Below are 18,074 nucleotides of genomic sequence, written 5' to 3'. Positions count from 1 at the left end.
CAATAGGACAGCAATGAGAAGGGCTGCTTCTAAATCTTATAAAATGGTAGACCTGCATGGTGCTTTGAGAAGTTTGTTAAGTTCCTTTGGGACCAACATCATATTTTGTTTTCTTCTTGGGTTTTTCCTTTATAAAGTTATGAAGCAGGGCCACTCGCATCACATACTCAGAATGAGTCTTACACCCTCCCACTCATTCATCTATTCAAACATATCAATTAAGCACACCTTACCTGTATAGAGTCCAGAAGTTCTTCCTAAAAGTCTCCACATCAAGTAACAAGAACTCTTGGCAACAATTCCGAATTGTATTTGGCTGCCATCTTTCCCCACAGGGTGTCTGCCAACTATGCAAATCAAATTACAGGAAGAGGTTTGGCATTGCTCAAGCTAAAAATCTAGACATGCAAATGAATTCTAATTAATCCCTAGGTTAAAAAATTATTTCCAATAAAGGGCTATTTTTCTTTCTCCTTCTCCTCCTATTCTTCTCCTTTCAATACATTAAAATAATGTTACAGGTTGTCAGAAGCGTCCACAGTTAATCAGGCTTAAGCAGAGAATACATGACATGATAATAACTAACTTCTCTTGAGTACTTACTAAGCACTTTATTTGTATTAATTCATTTACTCCTTACAATGACTGTTTAACTATGACTCTGCTCATTTTAAAGAGGAACTGAAGCACAGAGAAATGAACTGATTTAGCTAATTTTCTATATGGTAAGGAGGAGAGGCAGGACTTCTCCTCTGACAGTCTGGCCAAAGCGCATATGATCTGAATTGCTATGCTGTAAGGCTACCTCTAGCCTACTTATGGTTCATTTGGCAGATGTCAATTTTTTCTTCATGTTTTTTTTTTTTAAGATTTTATTTATTTATTTGACAGAGAGAGACACAGCGAGAGAGGGAACACAAGCAGGGGGAGTGGGAGAGGGAGAAGCAGGCTTCCCGCGGAGCAGGGAGCCCGATGGCGGGCTCGATCCCAGGACCCTGAGATCATGACCTGAGCCAAAGGCAGATGCTTAACGACTGAGCCACCCAGGCATCCCCTCTTCATCTTTTTTTAACTTTATTTTTTAAAAGATTTATTTATTTATTTTAGAGAGAGAGAGGGAGGAAGGGAGCACATGTTGGGGGGGTGGGCAGGAGGGTCGGAAGGAGAGAGAGAATCTCAAGCCGACTCCCCACTGAGCTTGGAGCCCAACATGTGGCTCAATCTCATGACCCTGAGATCATGACCTGAGCTGAAATCAAGAGTCGGACACTTAACCGACCCAGACGCCCCTTTTTAAAAACTTTATTAAGATATAATTCAAATGCAACAGATGTATCTATTTAAAGTGTACAGTTTGGTAATTTTATCAAATGTACACCCAAGTATACAACAGATTAATCAAGACAGAGAGTATTTGCATCACTCTATATTTCATTACTTCTTCAGGCCCCTTTGCAAGAAAGAGTAACTGAGACTTTCATCATTATAAAATATCCCTCTTTGTCCCCAGTAAGTTTCCTTGTACTGTTCTATTTTGTCTCATAATAACACAACCACTTCAGCTTTCTTAGATTAACATTTGCATGATATTTTTCCTATCACTTTTAACATATGTGACTTTCTATTTAAAGTAAACTTTCTTGTAGAAAGCATATCCTAGGAATATATATGTACATATACTTAATTCTACCATGTTTTCTTTGTTTTCTATTTGTCCAATCCTATTTGTTCTTTGTTCCTTTTTTCTTCTGCACCTGCCTTTTTTTGGGGTTAATTGAACTTTTTTTTAGCATTTAATTGTTATAGCCACTTTAAGCTTTTTAGGTGTAATTCTTTTCTTTTTCTTTTTGACTGTAAAACTATGTCTGAGGAGTAGTTTTACATTAATTATTAAATTGGTCAATTGAATAGCTAATTTTTTTAAAGTGGCTCTTTTTGAAAACAATAAATATCTTAATTTGTTATAACATTCTGATTTTATTTAAATAAAGTCGCTCTATTTTTACATTGTTATATTATGTATTACTATATCTTATTATATTCTATATTATTTTCTGTCATATATAATGCTTTTATATATTATATATACATAGTTATATATATATATATTATGTTGTTTTATCCAAAGTGGATAAAATGAAAACCACAAAATGCAAGAAATGAGAAAATGGAGGTTTTTGAGGAATAAATCTGTAAATGTGGTTTCTTGAATGCACTACTTGTTTCAAAATTGAGGTTAACAATAAAATGAGTCTTTGCTGAGCATTTTCTTTGATGTTGACTAGGGCCATTTTGTTAGCCGTAAATACTTGAAAAATAATAGTGAGTTGAGCATGTATCATTATAACGACTTAAAATGAGTGCTTTTGCATTTTTGAAGGTGATTAGTGTATGGTTCCTCATTAAGTGAATAACCAAATTTTGAAATAAAACTTGTTTTGAAACAAAATTTATGAGATTTCCAGGTTAAAGTTAGCTTTATTTACCAGAGAACCTCAAACATAGCTATTTAGTTCCTTCTGCCTTCCCCAATTCCATCTGGGTGAGTGGATAAGGCTCATACAAGGTCACTGTTAACATAAATAGGTCCAAGATCTCTTAACCTCTGTGACAGGGTTTCCATGAAGTTAAATTTGAAAATAGACCAACATAATGTAGAAGTATTAAAGAATCCTAGGACATTTAACAAAGAAGGAACCTGAGTGATGATCTAGAGTAACGTCATCATTTCTAGACCAGGATTCAGATGGTTAAAGTGGTTAGGAAATTTATCTAAGGAAAAATGTACAGAGAGCCAGTGGAAGAAACCCTGTGTTTTAAGCCTGGACAGTAATCTTTCAAAGTCAAAATAAGAAAATCTTCTCATAATAGGATTTTAATATAGGGCAGCCAAAGATTATTATATTAACTTATTTGAGTACAGAATTTGAATAGATTTAAGATTAAAAATGCTAATCCCTGGGTTATGGAGTTTTGCTTCATTTTGTTTTTGTTTTAATTATTTGTTCAATTGAAAGCTGTCTTGAAGAGAGTAAAAGGATTGAGGACACAGACTTTTTGTGGAAAGTAAACATTTTCCTGAAAGAAGTATCATACTTTGGATAAATGGAGCTAAAACCTATGGTCTCTAAATGGAAAGACTACATATTATAATGATTCAATCCTTGCTGACAAAATTTATAAATTTTAACTCAATTCCGATCTGTTAAAATTTTGAAAAGGAGATGTTCAAAGAGACAGAAAAACTACCCTCTCCAAAAGGATCCCCAAGAAATCTTGAACTGAAGCATTACTTCAATCTTCTATGACCCATCAGCTCTTTGATAAAAACTGCATGCTGACCCTTGATATTATAAGTCAAAACAATGAGTATTTTCATATGCTTTCTTTAACTGAGCACATCCTCCCTTCCCGCACCTAAGAGCCTCCCTTTAGAGAAAGGATTAATGTATGTATCTTTTCTATGAGTTGCAAGCCATTTCCTTAAAGTGTTTATCATTGTTCTAAATTTGGACTTGATCTTGAGAATTTTGAAACACATTTTGACAGCAAAGCTTGATCTTGTCCCAGGGGCAGGCAAAACTAGGCTGTCAGGATTGGATGTATGCCATCAGAATTTACTAATTTGTAAGAGAAATAAAATTATAGAGTAAATTGGGTTCTCAAATCCATTGCCTAATGTAGTCTCTTCCTGCAGACAAACAACACATGAAAATGGTATAATAAGAATGCCTGTTGATTGATTTTTCAAAGAGAACATGTCTTCTACATTCACATATAATGAAAACAGATTTGAACCACAGCTGTTTTCAAACACTCTGTGACATTACTCTATATTGATTTGGTATGTAAATGCTATAATGGAAAGACTGGTCAGCTATACTTCTTATAACATTTTATGCATCTTTTCAACTCTGATTGAATGTCTATTGGCTTTTCCCCTTATTTATATGTTTACTTATTTGAATTATATTTGATTAAAAAATATTGCTAGAATTAGAGTTTGGATTCTATTTTCATTTATTATATGAAATGATGTGGTATTTTGATCTATATACTGATGCTTATATTCAGCTACAGAAGGTTTTTCTCAATTATGATTTTGTTTATTCCATTCGTTTTGATGTCTATCTTAATGATATCTGTAATAATTAGGCTGCATTTTCATTCTCTTCATAGCTAACATTTTCACTTTCACTACTCACAATGTCTCCCTGCATTCTGGAGAGTCTCTTCAAACAATATCATTCTATTTATTACTGTCTCTTCGGTTGATATAATACCTTCTATTTAGTTATTAATTTCCTTGAGTCTTTTGATCACATTCAGCTTATTTTTGAATCTCAGTCTTTTTGTTGTTGTTGTTTTCATTAGGCTTATCCTTTATTTCAATCTGTTCTCTTCTTAGGGGTTCTTGCTCCTGTCTTTTTTTTTTAAACATCTTATTTATTTATTTGAGAGAGAGAGTGTGTGTGCGCATGAGCGAGAGAGAGAGAGTGAGAGAGAGAACACAAGAGAGGGAGCAGCAGACGGAGAGTCTCACAGGGAGCTTGATGTGGGACTCGATCCCAGGACCCTGAGATCATGACCTGAGCTAAAGGCAGCTGCTTAACTGACTGAGCCACCCAGGCGCCCCGGTTCTTGCTCTTGTCTTATAGAAGCCACTCGCACCTATTGATATGCCAGATATATTTTTCTGTTTTTTTTTCTTCTGTTTGTTTTGATAAAATTTTCAAGGGTATACTCTTGTTCTCTGTTGTCAGGATAATGTGACCTTTACTTTTTTGTAGATATGCCCACAGATTTCATGTGTCATTTGATTATTATTTTTTGGTTATCGCTTCTTGGCCTTTTGGCTAAGATCAAGTGTAGTAAAAGAAATAATCATTCAGATGTGGCATTTGTTACATACAGTGTGAGTAGTGTTTTTTGTTTTTTGTTTTTTTAACTAAACTTGTTACACAGATAATAACTGATAGACCCCTCCCCTCAGATAGACGAGCTATCTGAACTAGCTATCTTAGCTAGAGGGTAGGTTTGGTGGGATCAGCTTCCAGTTGTGAAACAAATGTGAAATGAATTGGAATATTCTGTCCTCACTGCTTAGTTCTCTGACACTTTGGGGATATACCGGCAAAAAAACTACCATATTCATCATTTACTGCTTAAGTGGTTTTAAAGTTTGCTTAAGATAATAGCACCTTGTATGTAGAAACCACACTTCTAAGGGAGCATTATGCTAGCTACTTCCTGCCCTTTTCTAATTTCAAGGGAGGAGAAGGAAAGGGCAGGAAAGAGGGAACAGAATTATAACAATCTAAAATGTAATGTTCCTGTTTGCAATATCCAAGGAAATATGTCTTGCTAGGTTTCTGGTTGGCACAGACCTAACATCCTGTAGCCAGGAGGCAGATGGTGGAGTAGATCAAAGACTTTCTTGCTTTATTTTAAGCTTTAAAGGCACACTATATTAGATGGCAAAAGGGCATATGACCCACCAGCATACCCGTTCATAATAAATATAATTGGGGAACCTGGAATTTAAGGGGACATTGTTACTATAAAAAGAGATGATTTATAAAAATCCTGGAAATGACATAGTAAATAGATGAACATTAGAAGCATTCCTTTAAAAATCAGGAATGAGACAACAATGTTTTTGCCTTGAGTTGACCTTGAGTTGAAGTTCTAAGTACAATATTATAGGAAAAATTATATCAGAGATGAGTAAGTTGAAATAGCATAATTTATATATGCTATCATTATTAACCTAGAAAAATAATCTATGGGTTATTAAAAATAATAGGATAGTAGTGAACAGGCTACAGATCAGATGTTTCCCAAGGTCAGTTATATTTCTATGAAATGGCAGCAAACCACTAGAAAATATAATTAAGGAGAAAATATTATTTTCCGTAGTCTCAGGGAACCCCAGTTATCTAAGTCTATATAATATATGTACAAAAGCATTAGAGGGAAAATGATGAAACATTATTACACAATATTGAAGACTCTATAAATAGATACATCATTTACATAAATAAGAAGACAATATAAAGGTGTCAATTATTCCAAATTGATCTATAAAAGAGATGTAATTCCAATTAAAAAAACAATTTTTTTTATGGATGTTAATAGAATTTTAGTATATATATAAAAATAAGGGCCATGAATAGTTAGGATATTTCCAAAGAAGAATAATAAGTTGGGGAGACTTGCTCTTCCAGATACTGGATTATCCCAAAGCCATAAAAATTAAGATGACTTAACAATAGTAGAGGGATTTTAAAATTGATTAGTAACATAAAATAGGATGCAGAGATCAACACATGTATGGAATGTTGAAAATTACAGAGGTGAGTATAGTTTGGGTCCCTACTTCTCACGACATGTAAAAATATAGTCCAGATAGTTAAGAGCTCAAATGTTAAAACTTTAAAACTCTTGGTAGAAAATGCATATAATTATCTTTTGGAACTTGGGTAGGCTGTTTCCTTAAATAAGACAAAACACATTGACCATAAAATAAAATATTAATAAATTTGACAATATTAAAAGCAAGAACTTAAAGGGATGCCTGGGTGGCTCAGTTGGTTAAGCATCTGCCTTTGGCTCAGGTCATGATCCCAGGACCCTGCTCTCTGCTCGGCAGGGAGTTTGCTTCTCCCCTTCCTTCTCCCTCTGCCTGCCGATCCACCCACTTGTGCTCTCTCTCTGTCAAATAAAATAAAATCTTTAAAAAAAAAATTAAAAAGTAAGAATTTTGGCTATCAAAAGCTACATTAAAGAAAGTGAGTTACAAATTTGCAGAAGATATTCATGACAACCACACTCTAAAACAATTAGGATCAAGAATATGCAATAAGAAAAACACAAACAATCTACATGATATTGGGCAGAAGATGAATAGATATTTCACAGAGGAAGGAACCATAGACCAATAAACACATGAAGAGATGTTCACCTCATTAGAGATTAGGAAAACACAAATCAAGACAAAATTGTCATTTTATATGCATCTGATGGGCCTACTTTAAAAAGCTTGTCAGTACTAAGTGTTGGGGAAGATGTGAATCCACTTGTGGGGGCCTAAACTGGTGCATCCATTTTGGAAAACATTTTGGCATTATCTTCCAAAATTGAAGGTTAATCTATGGCCCAGCAATTCCAATTCAAGCTATGCATGCATGGTTGGCTTACTTTGCTCAAGAACAGTGTTAAAAATTAATACTTTCTGTTTTCTTAAGAAGAAAAAAATACCATAAAGCAGGTGCCAGGAGATTCAACTCCACGTGGAGATTTTGCCAAGATCGCCCAAAGCAACTTTTCTTTCTTTGTTCCTTTAATTTCACTATTAAAAAAATCTTTATTTCATTTATTGTCATTAGTTAATACATAAAGAAAATAGCCATGAAAGAGTGGTCAATCTGTCACAGTATTTGCTTTCTAAAGCCTGTGGATGCATTCGTGTTATAAAAGCCATAGCAAAATCATAAACTGCTCTCAGGTATAGGAAAATTGGAAAAAATATCTATTAGTTGAATCATGCTTAGCACAACACAGTCTCTTCGCTAATCTTTCCCTTTCTCTTCTAGTACAATCTTCAATAACAGAGAAAAATAGCCTATTATTTGAAAGCAAACATTATTAGGTATAAACTAATACATCTTAAATAATTAAAAACAGTAAGGTTAAAGTGTCAGTTTAGAGAACTATAAAATCGTCAAGTGGCTTTTCCTTAAATTTCTACTATAGACATGTGTATAACAAAATTCTCTTCCCCTTCACACTATATTAATATACAACCAAAAGACTATCTCTAAATTGCTGAGATTTTATGTTTTATATGAGGTATGAAAGAATCAGAGTTACAGAATTTAAGTTTTAAGTTAAAATTAGTATATCATCAGCTTACATCCTTATGTAGAGAGTGGAAGAAATAAATGAGCATGGGTGAATAATTTCAGCACCATGATCTATAAGGAGCTAAGGTGAATATGTACAATTTCAATGATCTTACATTCTTGGACAATGAAAAAGAAATGATTTATTATATTTTAGAATAATACTTAAACATTCTATCAGTTTTAGCATATTTTATTAAACGGAACAGAAGAATATTCTGATGTTACAAAATAAAATGGTCTAAGAACTTCCATCACAGAGGATTGTTTGCATAATGGATTAATTAGTCATCTAGATTTAACAAAAAAGAGAATTTATGAAAAGGTCATAGATGGAGCTAGCTTTAGGGACTTGGTTCAAAGGCTCAATTGATGTCAGAAGGGTCTGACTGTATACGCTTTGCTTTCTCTGGGTTGGTTTCATTTCAGGCTTTCCATGGTGGCCTCCGGCATCTTCAGTCATGTCAGCACAACACCAAGTCCAGGTTAGTCCCCATCCCAGGTTTAGGGGATTCCAGATCAGCTTCTGCCCGCCCGCCTCACCAGATCTGTGCTAGTGCTCAGGCCTGCAAGGAGCCACAGGATGCCTGTCGGGAACGGGTAGAGGGGTAGGCTTTGAGTTCTAGCTGGGACGCTGGTGAGGCTGTGGGCATCGTTGGATCCATAACTTTTATGGTTGAGACACAATGGCATGTCAGCCTCCCTTTGAGTTCTTACTCCGAGTCCTTTAAATGTTAGTGGCAGGCCAGGTATATACAATGTTAGAAATTTTGTTCTTTAACGTGAGGGCAGGAGGAAGTCATATGAAGGAGTTTAGGCAGGAGAGGAGCAAGATAAGATTTATTTATTTATTTATTTATTTATTTATTTATTTATTATGTTAAAAAACTAATGATGTACTATATGCTGGCTAATTGAACATAATAATAAAAAAATTTAGATTTTTAAAAATGGCTTTACTGTGCTGTAATCAGCATAGAGTCAGCTGCACATATTTAATGTACATACCTGATAAATTTTGACACACCAATGAAACCATTAATACAATCAAAAAAATGAAGAAAATGAAGAAACAAATAACTTGTATCTAGAATATACTGAGGACTCTGAAATTCAGTAGCAGCAAGACAAACAACCCAATTAAAAATGGACAGAAGATTTGAACAGTCGCTTCACCAAAGAAGATATACAAATAGCAGAGAAGCACATGAAAAGGGTCTCAACACCTTTTGTCACTAGAAAAATGCAGATTTGTATTTTAAAAGGTCACTCAGGCTCCAGTGTCGGGAAAGAACTGGAGATCAGGCATGGCCAAAGGAAGAACAGCTGAGCGGCTGTTGCCATAGTGATGTAGGAAAGATGTTAGGGTTCGAAGCCAAGAAGGAATTCTTGAGACATCTTTGGTGCAAAAAAAAAGTGGTTTTATTAAAGCACAGGGACAGGACCTGTGGGCACAAAGAGCTGTGCTGGGGCTGTGAGGAGTGGCCCATTATATAATTTCAAGCTGGGAGAGGGTTAGGGACTTTCAGAGCCTCCGTTAAATACTGTACTTAGAACTCTTGAGGTATTTTGCTATTTGGGGGTACCCTGAGTCAGAACAAGTAAAGCCAAAGCCTCTCTGATTCCCCACAGTTCCTCCAGTTCCTGGCATTTTGGAAACAAGGTCTCCAGGATCCTGAGGGGGCTAGCTATTTTTAGGAAAAGGTCATTTATCACTGTTTAGTAAAAACTCAGTCATGAGACTCTTTAGATGTATGTCAGTGGGTCATATGCTTAGAGGATGATTGGCAACATGTATCTTGGGGGTGTAAAGAAAAAGGAAGTTTCCAAAGGAATTTTTATATGTTCAAGTAGATCTACAGGATCCTGGGGCTCAAGCTAAGATTGCCTCTTGCCCTTAGCAGAGTATTACCATCGAAGCAGCTGAGCTCCTAGAGGAAGGTCCCTCTGCCTGTTCCAAGGACTTGTCAGTGGGCTGTAGGTAGTGAGGAGATTTAATAATTTTTCTTCTGCCTTTGTTTCCCACATCAAAAGGATTCATAAAAGACAGTGGCTGCTTGAATTAAGATGGTAGTTGTAGAGACAGGGGATGGATGACAATTGGACAAATATTCAGGAAGCAAAATAGATAGACCTTGACACTGATTTTGATTTTAGAGAATAGAGTGTTAGAAATGATTCCAGGGGCACCTGGGTGGCTCAGTTGGTTAAGCAACTGCCTTTGGCTCAGGTCATGATCCTGGAGTCCCGGGATCGAGTCCCACATAGGGCTCCCTGCTCAGCGGGGAGTCTGCTTCTCCCTCTGACCCTCCCCCCTCATACTCTATCTCATTCTCTCTCTCTCAAATAAATAAATAAAATCTTTAAAAAAAAAAAATGATTCCAGATTTTCCGGCTTGTGCCGTGGGGTGGCTGATGGTGCCATTTACAAATGTGGTGAAAACTGGAGAAAGGCCAGGTATGGGTAAAGATTAAATTTATGTTAAAGGAACACTTTTGAGGTATCTTTGAGACATCACAGTAGAATCTTGGAGCTGGCAGGGGAATGAGACACGTTCTGAGGCTTGTGTCTCGTCTGCAGTGTGGGCAGAAGCTAAAAGGCAGTGGGCTGAGGCTTAAATGCTAGCAGATAGAGGAGAGCAGGAATTGCTGAATCAGATGCCCTTGTTCCATCCCCATGAAAGCCAGGGAGCCTACTTTTCATCTGTGGTCTATACTAAGTAAAGCACGAAGAACCTCTGGGGAAGGGAGTTTCTGAGACCTCCATTAAATACTCTACTTAGAACTCTTGAGGTATTTTGCTATTTGGGGGGTACCCTGAATCAGAACAAGGAAAGCCAAAGCTCCTCTGATTCTCACAATTTTTCCAATTCCTACCCCCATTGTTAACACCCAACTTATATACAGATGGTATTTACATAGATGTGGCCTCAGGAAATCAAAAGGTCCTATGGTGCAAGTCATTCAAAATCTTATTTTTTTTTTTTAGTCTTTAATAAACATGATTTATTTCTCAGCCCTATGGATAGTAATCTCACTGCCAAAATTATTTGATTTTGATGATTTGGGACATATAGGATGTTCTATGATATTATATATATATATTTTTATTTTATTATATTATGTTAATCACCATACATTACATCATTAGTTTCTGATGTAGTGTTCCACGATTCATTGTTTGCATACAACACCCAGTGCTCCATTCAGTACATGCCCTCTTTAATACCCATCACCAGCCTAACCCATCCCCCCACCCCCCTCCCCTCGAAAACCCTCAGTTTGTTTCTCAGAGTCCATAGTCCCTCATGGTTCGTCTCCCCCTCCAATTCCCCCCCCCTTCATTTTTCCATTCCTGCTATCTTCTTCTTCTTCTTCTTTTTTTTTTTTTAACATATAATGTATTCAAAATCTTATTAAATGATCTTATGTTCAATTTTTCCACATGGATTCTATAATCTGTTGAAGGAGAGAAAAAAGAACATTCTTTTATTTTGTACCTCATTAGTGAGTCCTAACCATACTCTTCCTTAGGTCCCTTTTCCATTTCAGTCTGGCTCTCAGATTCTTAGAAAGGACAATGGATCTTTAAATTCACTCAGTTTGTGCTGGGAAGAGGCCAAAGTTAGTTAGTGCCCCATTGATACTCAGACGGAGTAGCCTTCTCGTTGTACAATCTAGGGAAGGCATTTATACCCCCTCCCCCTCTTCTCCTAGTTTGGCATATTGTAGCTTGTGTTTTGCTCTCCCTGTAAATATGAGAGAAAATAAAAGACACTATTCAGCCTCTTCTGTCTGAAAAGTCTGACATTTCAGTGGTTTTCTTTAAAGGGGGTCCTCATTTGTAATCAGCTTTGCCATTAACGGAAATCAATCTGAATGTCCTATTGTGCATCTTTTTCTTCCCGCACAGTCTGAAATTGCCTTTGCCAAGTTTTCGAGCTGAACCTGAAAGACCCTCTCTCATTTCCCCATTCCCTGCCTCCAGCCCCATTGAATCCTTGCAGAGCTTTCTCAGCAGAAAGGCTACAGAGTGAGGTTAGGGAGGCACTTGCCCTACTCCGCTAACCCAGTGGCCTGAGCCAATCACAAAGCAGATTGGAACCTCACTTGAGCTCCCCCTCCCCCCCTCCCCCGGCAACAGCCTTCTGGAAAGGGGGACACTGGAAGGGTGTGTTTGCAATTCAAATCCTTGGCTTTCTGCCTGCCTCTTTTCCAAATAAGAAGGCAGGAGCTGCGGTGAGGTGCAAAGGGGTCTTCTGAGTTGCACTGGCAGTAAGATCCAGAGATCCTCCCTCCTGTCTCTTACCTGTTTTCAAAGCTAACAGAAAGGGCAAGGATGGTGGAGGCTTTCTGTGCTACCTGGAAGCTGACGGACAGCCAGAACTTTGATGAGTACATGAAGGCTCTAGGTAGGTAAAAATAAGATGTGCTGCTCTCCTCTTAACCTGCAGCTTCCATAGTACGCCCATTCCTTTCTTCACCCATGAGATTGGCGAGTGACAAAGACAGAGTGTATTGTAATCGAATGCTAGGCTATGCATTTCCCACAGAAGGGATTTTTAATGTGGCATGTGTCTGCTTTCTTGCCTGGGGCTAAATAACAGGGCATTTAGTAGTCTGTGGAGAATGTGAAGCTTCTGTGCCTTTTTGTTTTCTCTTCAGCATCCACTTATCATTTGTGCATCCAATTAAGCATCCATATATATGATTATAGCTCAGTAGTTGTATTGGCTGATTAGGGGGCTGATGAAACTTACACTTGAGGGTCTGGATTCCAGAATAGGAAAGTGGATTCTTGTTATGTGAGTTATTTGGGAAGTTGCAGCTAACTGTATTGCTTCTTTCTTTAGGTGTGGGCTTTGCCACTAGGCAGGTGGGAAATGTGACTAAACCAACAGTGATCATCAGTCAGGACGGGGACAAAGTGGTGATCAGGACTCAAAGCACATTTAAGAACACAGAGATTAGTTTCCATCTGGGAGAAGAGTTTGACGAAACCACTGCAGACGACAGAAACTGTAAGGTAAGGAGCCGCGCCTTCGCTGGAAGGGGGTGGGGAGCAGGGAATAAAAGAGAGAGTCCGCATGGTTCTCTTTTTTAGATGATGAGAAGTAGAGAATGTTCTCTGTATTTCAATTCAGAGAGGACATGAGGATTAATTTCGCATTGTAGCGCACACATGTGATGTTCTGAACAGTGGCTGCTGACTGTAGCTCGAATCTCAAGTCTATTTCTTACTCTACATTTTTCTTCTCATATCTGTATTTCAAAAAGTAACAGTGTTCATTTAAAATAAAGATTGCATTTTGCTTAATCTCTCTGATTGCCTCAGTTTGACTAAATAGTTTGCCTCATCTTAAAGCTTTGTTTAAAAGAGTAGAGTGACCGGTCTGAGAGTACTTGTTCAGGATTTTCATTTCTGATAGATGAAGTTTTTGCATTTAGATGTACACATTTCAATCAAATTATGAATTATTAGTTTCTATAATGACTCCAGAAGCAACAGAGGATATGGTACTAATATGATAATTAGTTGCCCACCATTTATTCAATTATGTAGCTCCTTCAAAAACCACTTCACTTGATTTTTATATGAGAATCTAATCTGAACCTTTGCTATGTTCTGCATTTTGTTGTCGGTCTCAGTCTGTTGTTAGCCTGGATGGGGACAAACTTGTTCATGTACAGAAATGGGATGGCAAAGAAACAAATTTTGTAAGAGAAATTAAGGATGGCAAAATGGCTATGGTAAGTAATGGCAATTCTCCCTTGGTTCCTTCTAGCTTGGCACAGCTCACTCCTGTTCCCCAGCTCCTTCTCCCTCCCTCCCTTCGTTGATAACGTTAAGTCTCCAGCAAGGTTCTTTGACCATGCGTACAACAGAGGAAATACAAATGTCCTAGCTAACTGTATCCTCAGCTCTGCTTCTTTAATTATAGAAAAAAAGAAAAATTCTATGCAGCGTATTTTTAAAAAGTTGCCACTGATTTAGCTACAACTATGCCAAAAGAATGTGTGGGATTACCGTGAATGTCTAAACCTCAAATGAAAAATGAATATAAAAAATATTCATGGGGACATCTGTGTGGCTCAGTCTGTTAAGCATCTGACTTTTGGTTACGACTCAGGACATAATCTCAGGGTCATGAGATCAAGCCTCATGTAGGGCTCTGCTCAGTGCGGAGTCTGCTGGAGATTCTCTCCCTCTCCCTCTGTTCCTCCCCCACCCCCTCACCCCGCTCAAGCTCTCTCTCTCTCTTTCTCACTCTCTAAAACAAACAAACAAACAAACAAACAAATAAAATCTTTAAAAAATATTCATGGAAATATATAAAAGGAGTGATATTACTATAAAAATATCAAGTTTCCTGAATATCAGAGAAATTACAGCTACTGTAATAAATAAGAGATCTTTAAGCACTTTATATTTTAGTTTATAAAATTCCATATGTTCAGTGCAGATAATTTAGGATGTAACAGAAAAGTGTAGTATCTCTTTAGAGGGAACCATTTTGGTGTTACTTCCTTCCAGTCTTTCTTTTGAGGCATAAGGTGTCTTGTAAACATGCCTGTTCAATACTGGTAGTCATGTAAAAACCTATGAGATATAAAATAAAGTAAAACTTCTCTAATAATGGAGTAACATCATAACCTGGGGAAAATGTAATGCCTTAATCTAACATCCAGGCACTATTTTGTGAACTGAGTAATGGTATTTTGATAACATTAAAATAGTAAATATATCATTTGGGGTTTTTTTGGGGGGGGCTCGGTATTGCTGTACATATTCCTTCTAAGTGGACGAAAGGGGTTTCTCGTTTTTGTGATTTAAGGAAATTGTTGTTTTTTTCTCTTCTCCATAATTGCTGCTATCAGGGCTGTTCTAGATTAAGACACAGGGCTTACATTATTCATACTTCTTTTCACGGGTGGAAATGGGATGGAGAACAGAGGATCAGTTTTCCTTTTACGTGAACGAATATTTGCCCACTTATTTCTGCACTGATCGTCGAAAAAAAGGACTGATTTATAAAAGATCCAATCTGAGATTCTCCTTTATGCTTTTATCTCCATTTTTTCCCCTGGATACAGGACAGTGGATAGCTCAGCTTTGGCATGTATGACTGATCAGTCAAGACTGATTTCAAAAAATATTAAAACAATGGATGATGAAGGCATGCTATATTCTTGAAAGTCATGTCAACACATGAAAATAATGAACATTAAAAAACCCCCTAGGTTTTGGGCGCCTGGGTGGCTCAGTCGTTAAGCGTCTGCCTTCAGCTCAGGTCATGATCCCTGGGTCCTGGAATCGAGCCCCGCATCTGGCTCCCTGCTCTGCGGGAAGCCTGCTTCTCCCTCTCACACTCCCCCTGCTTGTGTTCCCTCTCTCACTGTGTCTCTCTCTGTCAAATTAATAAGTAAAACCTTAAAAAAAAAAAAAACCCTAGGTTTTGTAGAAATTTTAGAGCAATTCTTCCAGTCAATTTGACATAAAAGCCCATGTTCCATATCATACCCACCTAGCCACCTAGGTCCACATCGGCTAAAGTATGATGACCAAAGTAATGAGAACATTTGTAACTTTACTTTTTCCTGATGACTTTGAAACCAGTCATTTCAAATACCATTTGTCCAAATTATTTGGATTTTCTAAAAATTCTTCAAAATTTATGTTATGAAAACAGATTCACTTTCAAAGCAGATAGCTATTTTGCTCCAGTTACCCTGATAATTTAAGGCAAAAGGAATTCTTTTGACCTGAATCTACATAGTTAATCTCGGTGCTTCAGTTCATTTTCCTTTTAGAGACATGAACTATGTATACGTGTTATTCACTCCATAAATAAAAAAGTTTCTTTTCTTTTTATTTTAAGAAGTGAAGAGCTGATGCAGCATTTAATGTTTGTAAATGACATTATTCTTTTGCATAACACATAAATTATATATATGATAATTTTTAGAAATTTCAGCTGCTGATATTCTTGTGTAAAAAGATTTGATTATCTTTTGCATCTTTCAGACTCTTACTTTTGGTGATGTGGTTGCTGTTCGCCACTATGAGAAGGCATAGAAAGGTTCCTGATCTGGGGTTGGAAAAGCTCTACAATTTTTCTGTTTACTCAAGTCTCAGTGTTATCCTGCTCTTACAGCATGGGTGATCACTAATTAAAGGTTATCTCTGATGTGGAGGTAGAAAACGGTGCTTTAAACACTTGTTTTAAAAACTTTTTACTGCAACTAGCCCAATTTTGAACTGCAGATTTATCATGTTTTATAATTCACGTTAAAAATTTTAAGCCACATTTTTAAAATAAAGAAGTGAATACATTTTATAATTTCCATTGGAATGCAAATCAAATTGGAATAAAAATCTTACACCCATGAGAAATTTTGTCGTTGTTTTTAATGTCAGTAATCTGGCGGGGAATTAGACATTAGGAGGTTTTAGACAAAATAGCCTTTCTTATTGTATAAGGTAAAGCTGGAAAAGTTAGCACTTTGTTTAAAATACGAATTAAAAAGAAATAAGCAGAAGCCTGGGGAAAAGTGGAAATGCCACAGTTTTGGTTGAGACTGCCATAGAGAATTTGTGACAATTAAATTCATTTGGCCAGAACCCAAAGTAGCCTTGTGATGGTGGGTTGGGCTGCTATTAGAAACAGGTAGTCTGATGAAACAAAATGATACACATGAAAATGTCTTATTTATATTTAAAGGTAAATATAGTCAAAATATCACATAATCAAAATGTCATGTAACTGGCTTCTTTTTGAAAGGTATATAGGAAAAGAAAGTGAATTTTATCCTGGATTATAAAGATGTGTCTCCAGACAAGTACATTGAGCTCAACTAAGTCAATAAGAGTGCTAAAATGGAGTGTGCATAGAATGTACATTAAGGCATTCAAATTCCCTTCTTTTGGGGGGTAGAGGGTGTGGGAGTTGTCCAAACTGAGTTGACCAAGGGAAAGTAAATATCTATTTGTAACTGGCTAGGATTTGCCTTTGTAAGTAGAAACAAACAAATGTTATTTTGTATTTCATCGTTTATAAAATACTTTTTAGCCAATTCCCCAAACCAACAATGTGAAGCAGGTAAGGCAGATACTATTATTTTTAGTTTACTGAAGAGGAAATTGAATATTAGGTTTACATGTCCACGTTCTCATGATTAATGAATAATACTGAGAACTGTAAACCTTGTGATTTTCCCCTTCATTTCTTCTCAAAAATTGACATTTCATTTAACATCTCTTCTGGGAAAAAAAAAAGAAAAAAGAAAAAAGCAAGAGTTTTAGTTTCCCTGATCACTCCTTAGGAAATCTTTTCTCTGTTAGCCTCTGGTAGGAAAATAGGGTAAATATTTTTTCAGGAAAAATATGCAATATTCATTTAATCAGCCAGCCGATTTCAGTAAATTTCTATAAATTAATTCAAGGCCCAATTAACTTACAGATATAAGCATGAGGAAACTTACTTTAACTTACAAAATTCACCATAATGATACTATTATCTGACTATTGGATTACTTTAATTACTATAATGAAGAGTAGAAAAAACTAAAGTGTAGCTATAGGATTTAACATTTGAATACACTTATTACCAAATGCCAAGATAAGACAGGCTTAGATGAAAATTCCTAAAACCACAGGATCTATCGCCCCACTCCCCCGTTTTTTTTAGTAGGATCCAAATCCAGAGTGGAGCCCAATGCAGGGCTTAAACTCACAGCCCTGAGATAAAGGGCCTGCTGCTAAACCAACTGAGCCACCTAGGCACCCCATCCCTTTGTCTTTAAAAACATGAAACAGAACATCAAGACAGTGTTTGCTCTAAATTGTTCAGACACCCTTCATCTTTGCTTCTGTTGGAGGACTGATTTCTCTTGGTGATTCCAGCCTAAGCTCCAGTAGAAGCATGGATTCTGGCCTCTCTATTCTTAAAGATACAAGGCCTAGGATGGGGATTTGGCAGCTTTGGCTCAGTATAATTAGGCCAAATAACATCCTGCTGCCGTTTATTTCCATAACAATTGTCTCGCAGAGTGAAGAATGGGAAGGGTTTTGGGTGGCCTAAATGAGAACAAAATTAAAATTATAATTACCGAGATCAAGGGTGGCAGTGGTGGACCAAATGTATTTTTCTGAGAAAGTAATTAACAGAT

General features: G+C 36.7%; 1 protein-coding gene and 1 pseudogene across 1 annotated transcript; both read left to right on the top strand.

Annotated features, from left to right (window-relative positions):
- The first annotated feature begins 4,836 nt into the window (after positions 1-4,836).
- LOC118533502 (U2 spliceosomal RNA) lies at positions 4,837-5,015 on the top strand (annotated as a pseudogene).
- A 7,049-nt stretch (positions 5,016-12,064) lies between these two features.
- On the top strand, positions 12,065-16,299 carry FABP7 (fatty acid binding protein 7). The gene is made up of 4 exons (XM_036088758.2): positions 12,065-12,316; positions 12,758-12,930; positions 13,554-13,655; positions 15,931-16,299. Exons 1-4 carry the CDS (start codon positions 12,244-12,246, stop codon positions 15,979-15,981), a joined length of 399 nt encoding a protein of 132 aa, XP_035944651.2. The 5' UTR covers positions 12,065-12,243; the 3' UTR covers positions 15,982-16,299.
- The last annotated feature ends 1,775 nt before the right edge of the window (positions 16,300-18,074 follow it).

Source organism: Halichoerus grypus, chromosome 9 (genome assembly GCF_964656455.1).
Source record: "Halichoerus grypus chromosome 9, mHalGry1.hap1.1, whole genome shotgun sequence".
In the NCBI taxonomy this organism is placed as follows: domain Eukaryota; kingdom Metazoa; phylum Chordata; class Mammalia; order Carnivora; family Phocidae; genus Halichoerus; species Halichoerus grypus.
Note: the sequence above shows the minus strand (reverse complement) of the source record. Positions and strands in the feature narration are given on the sequence as shown.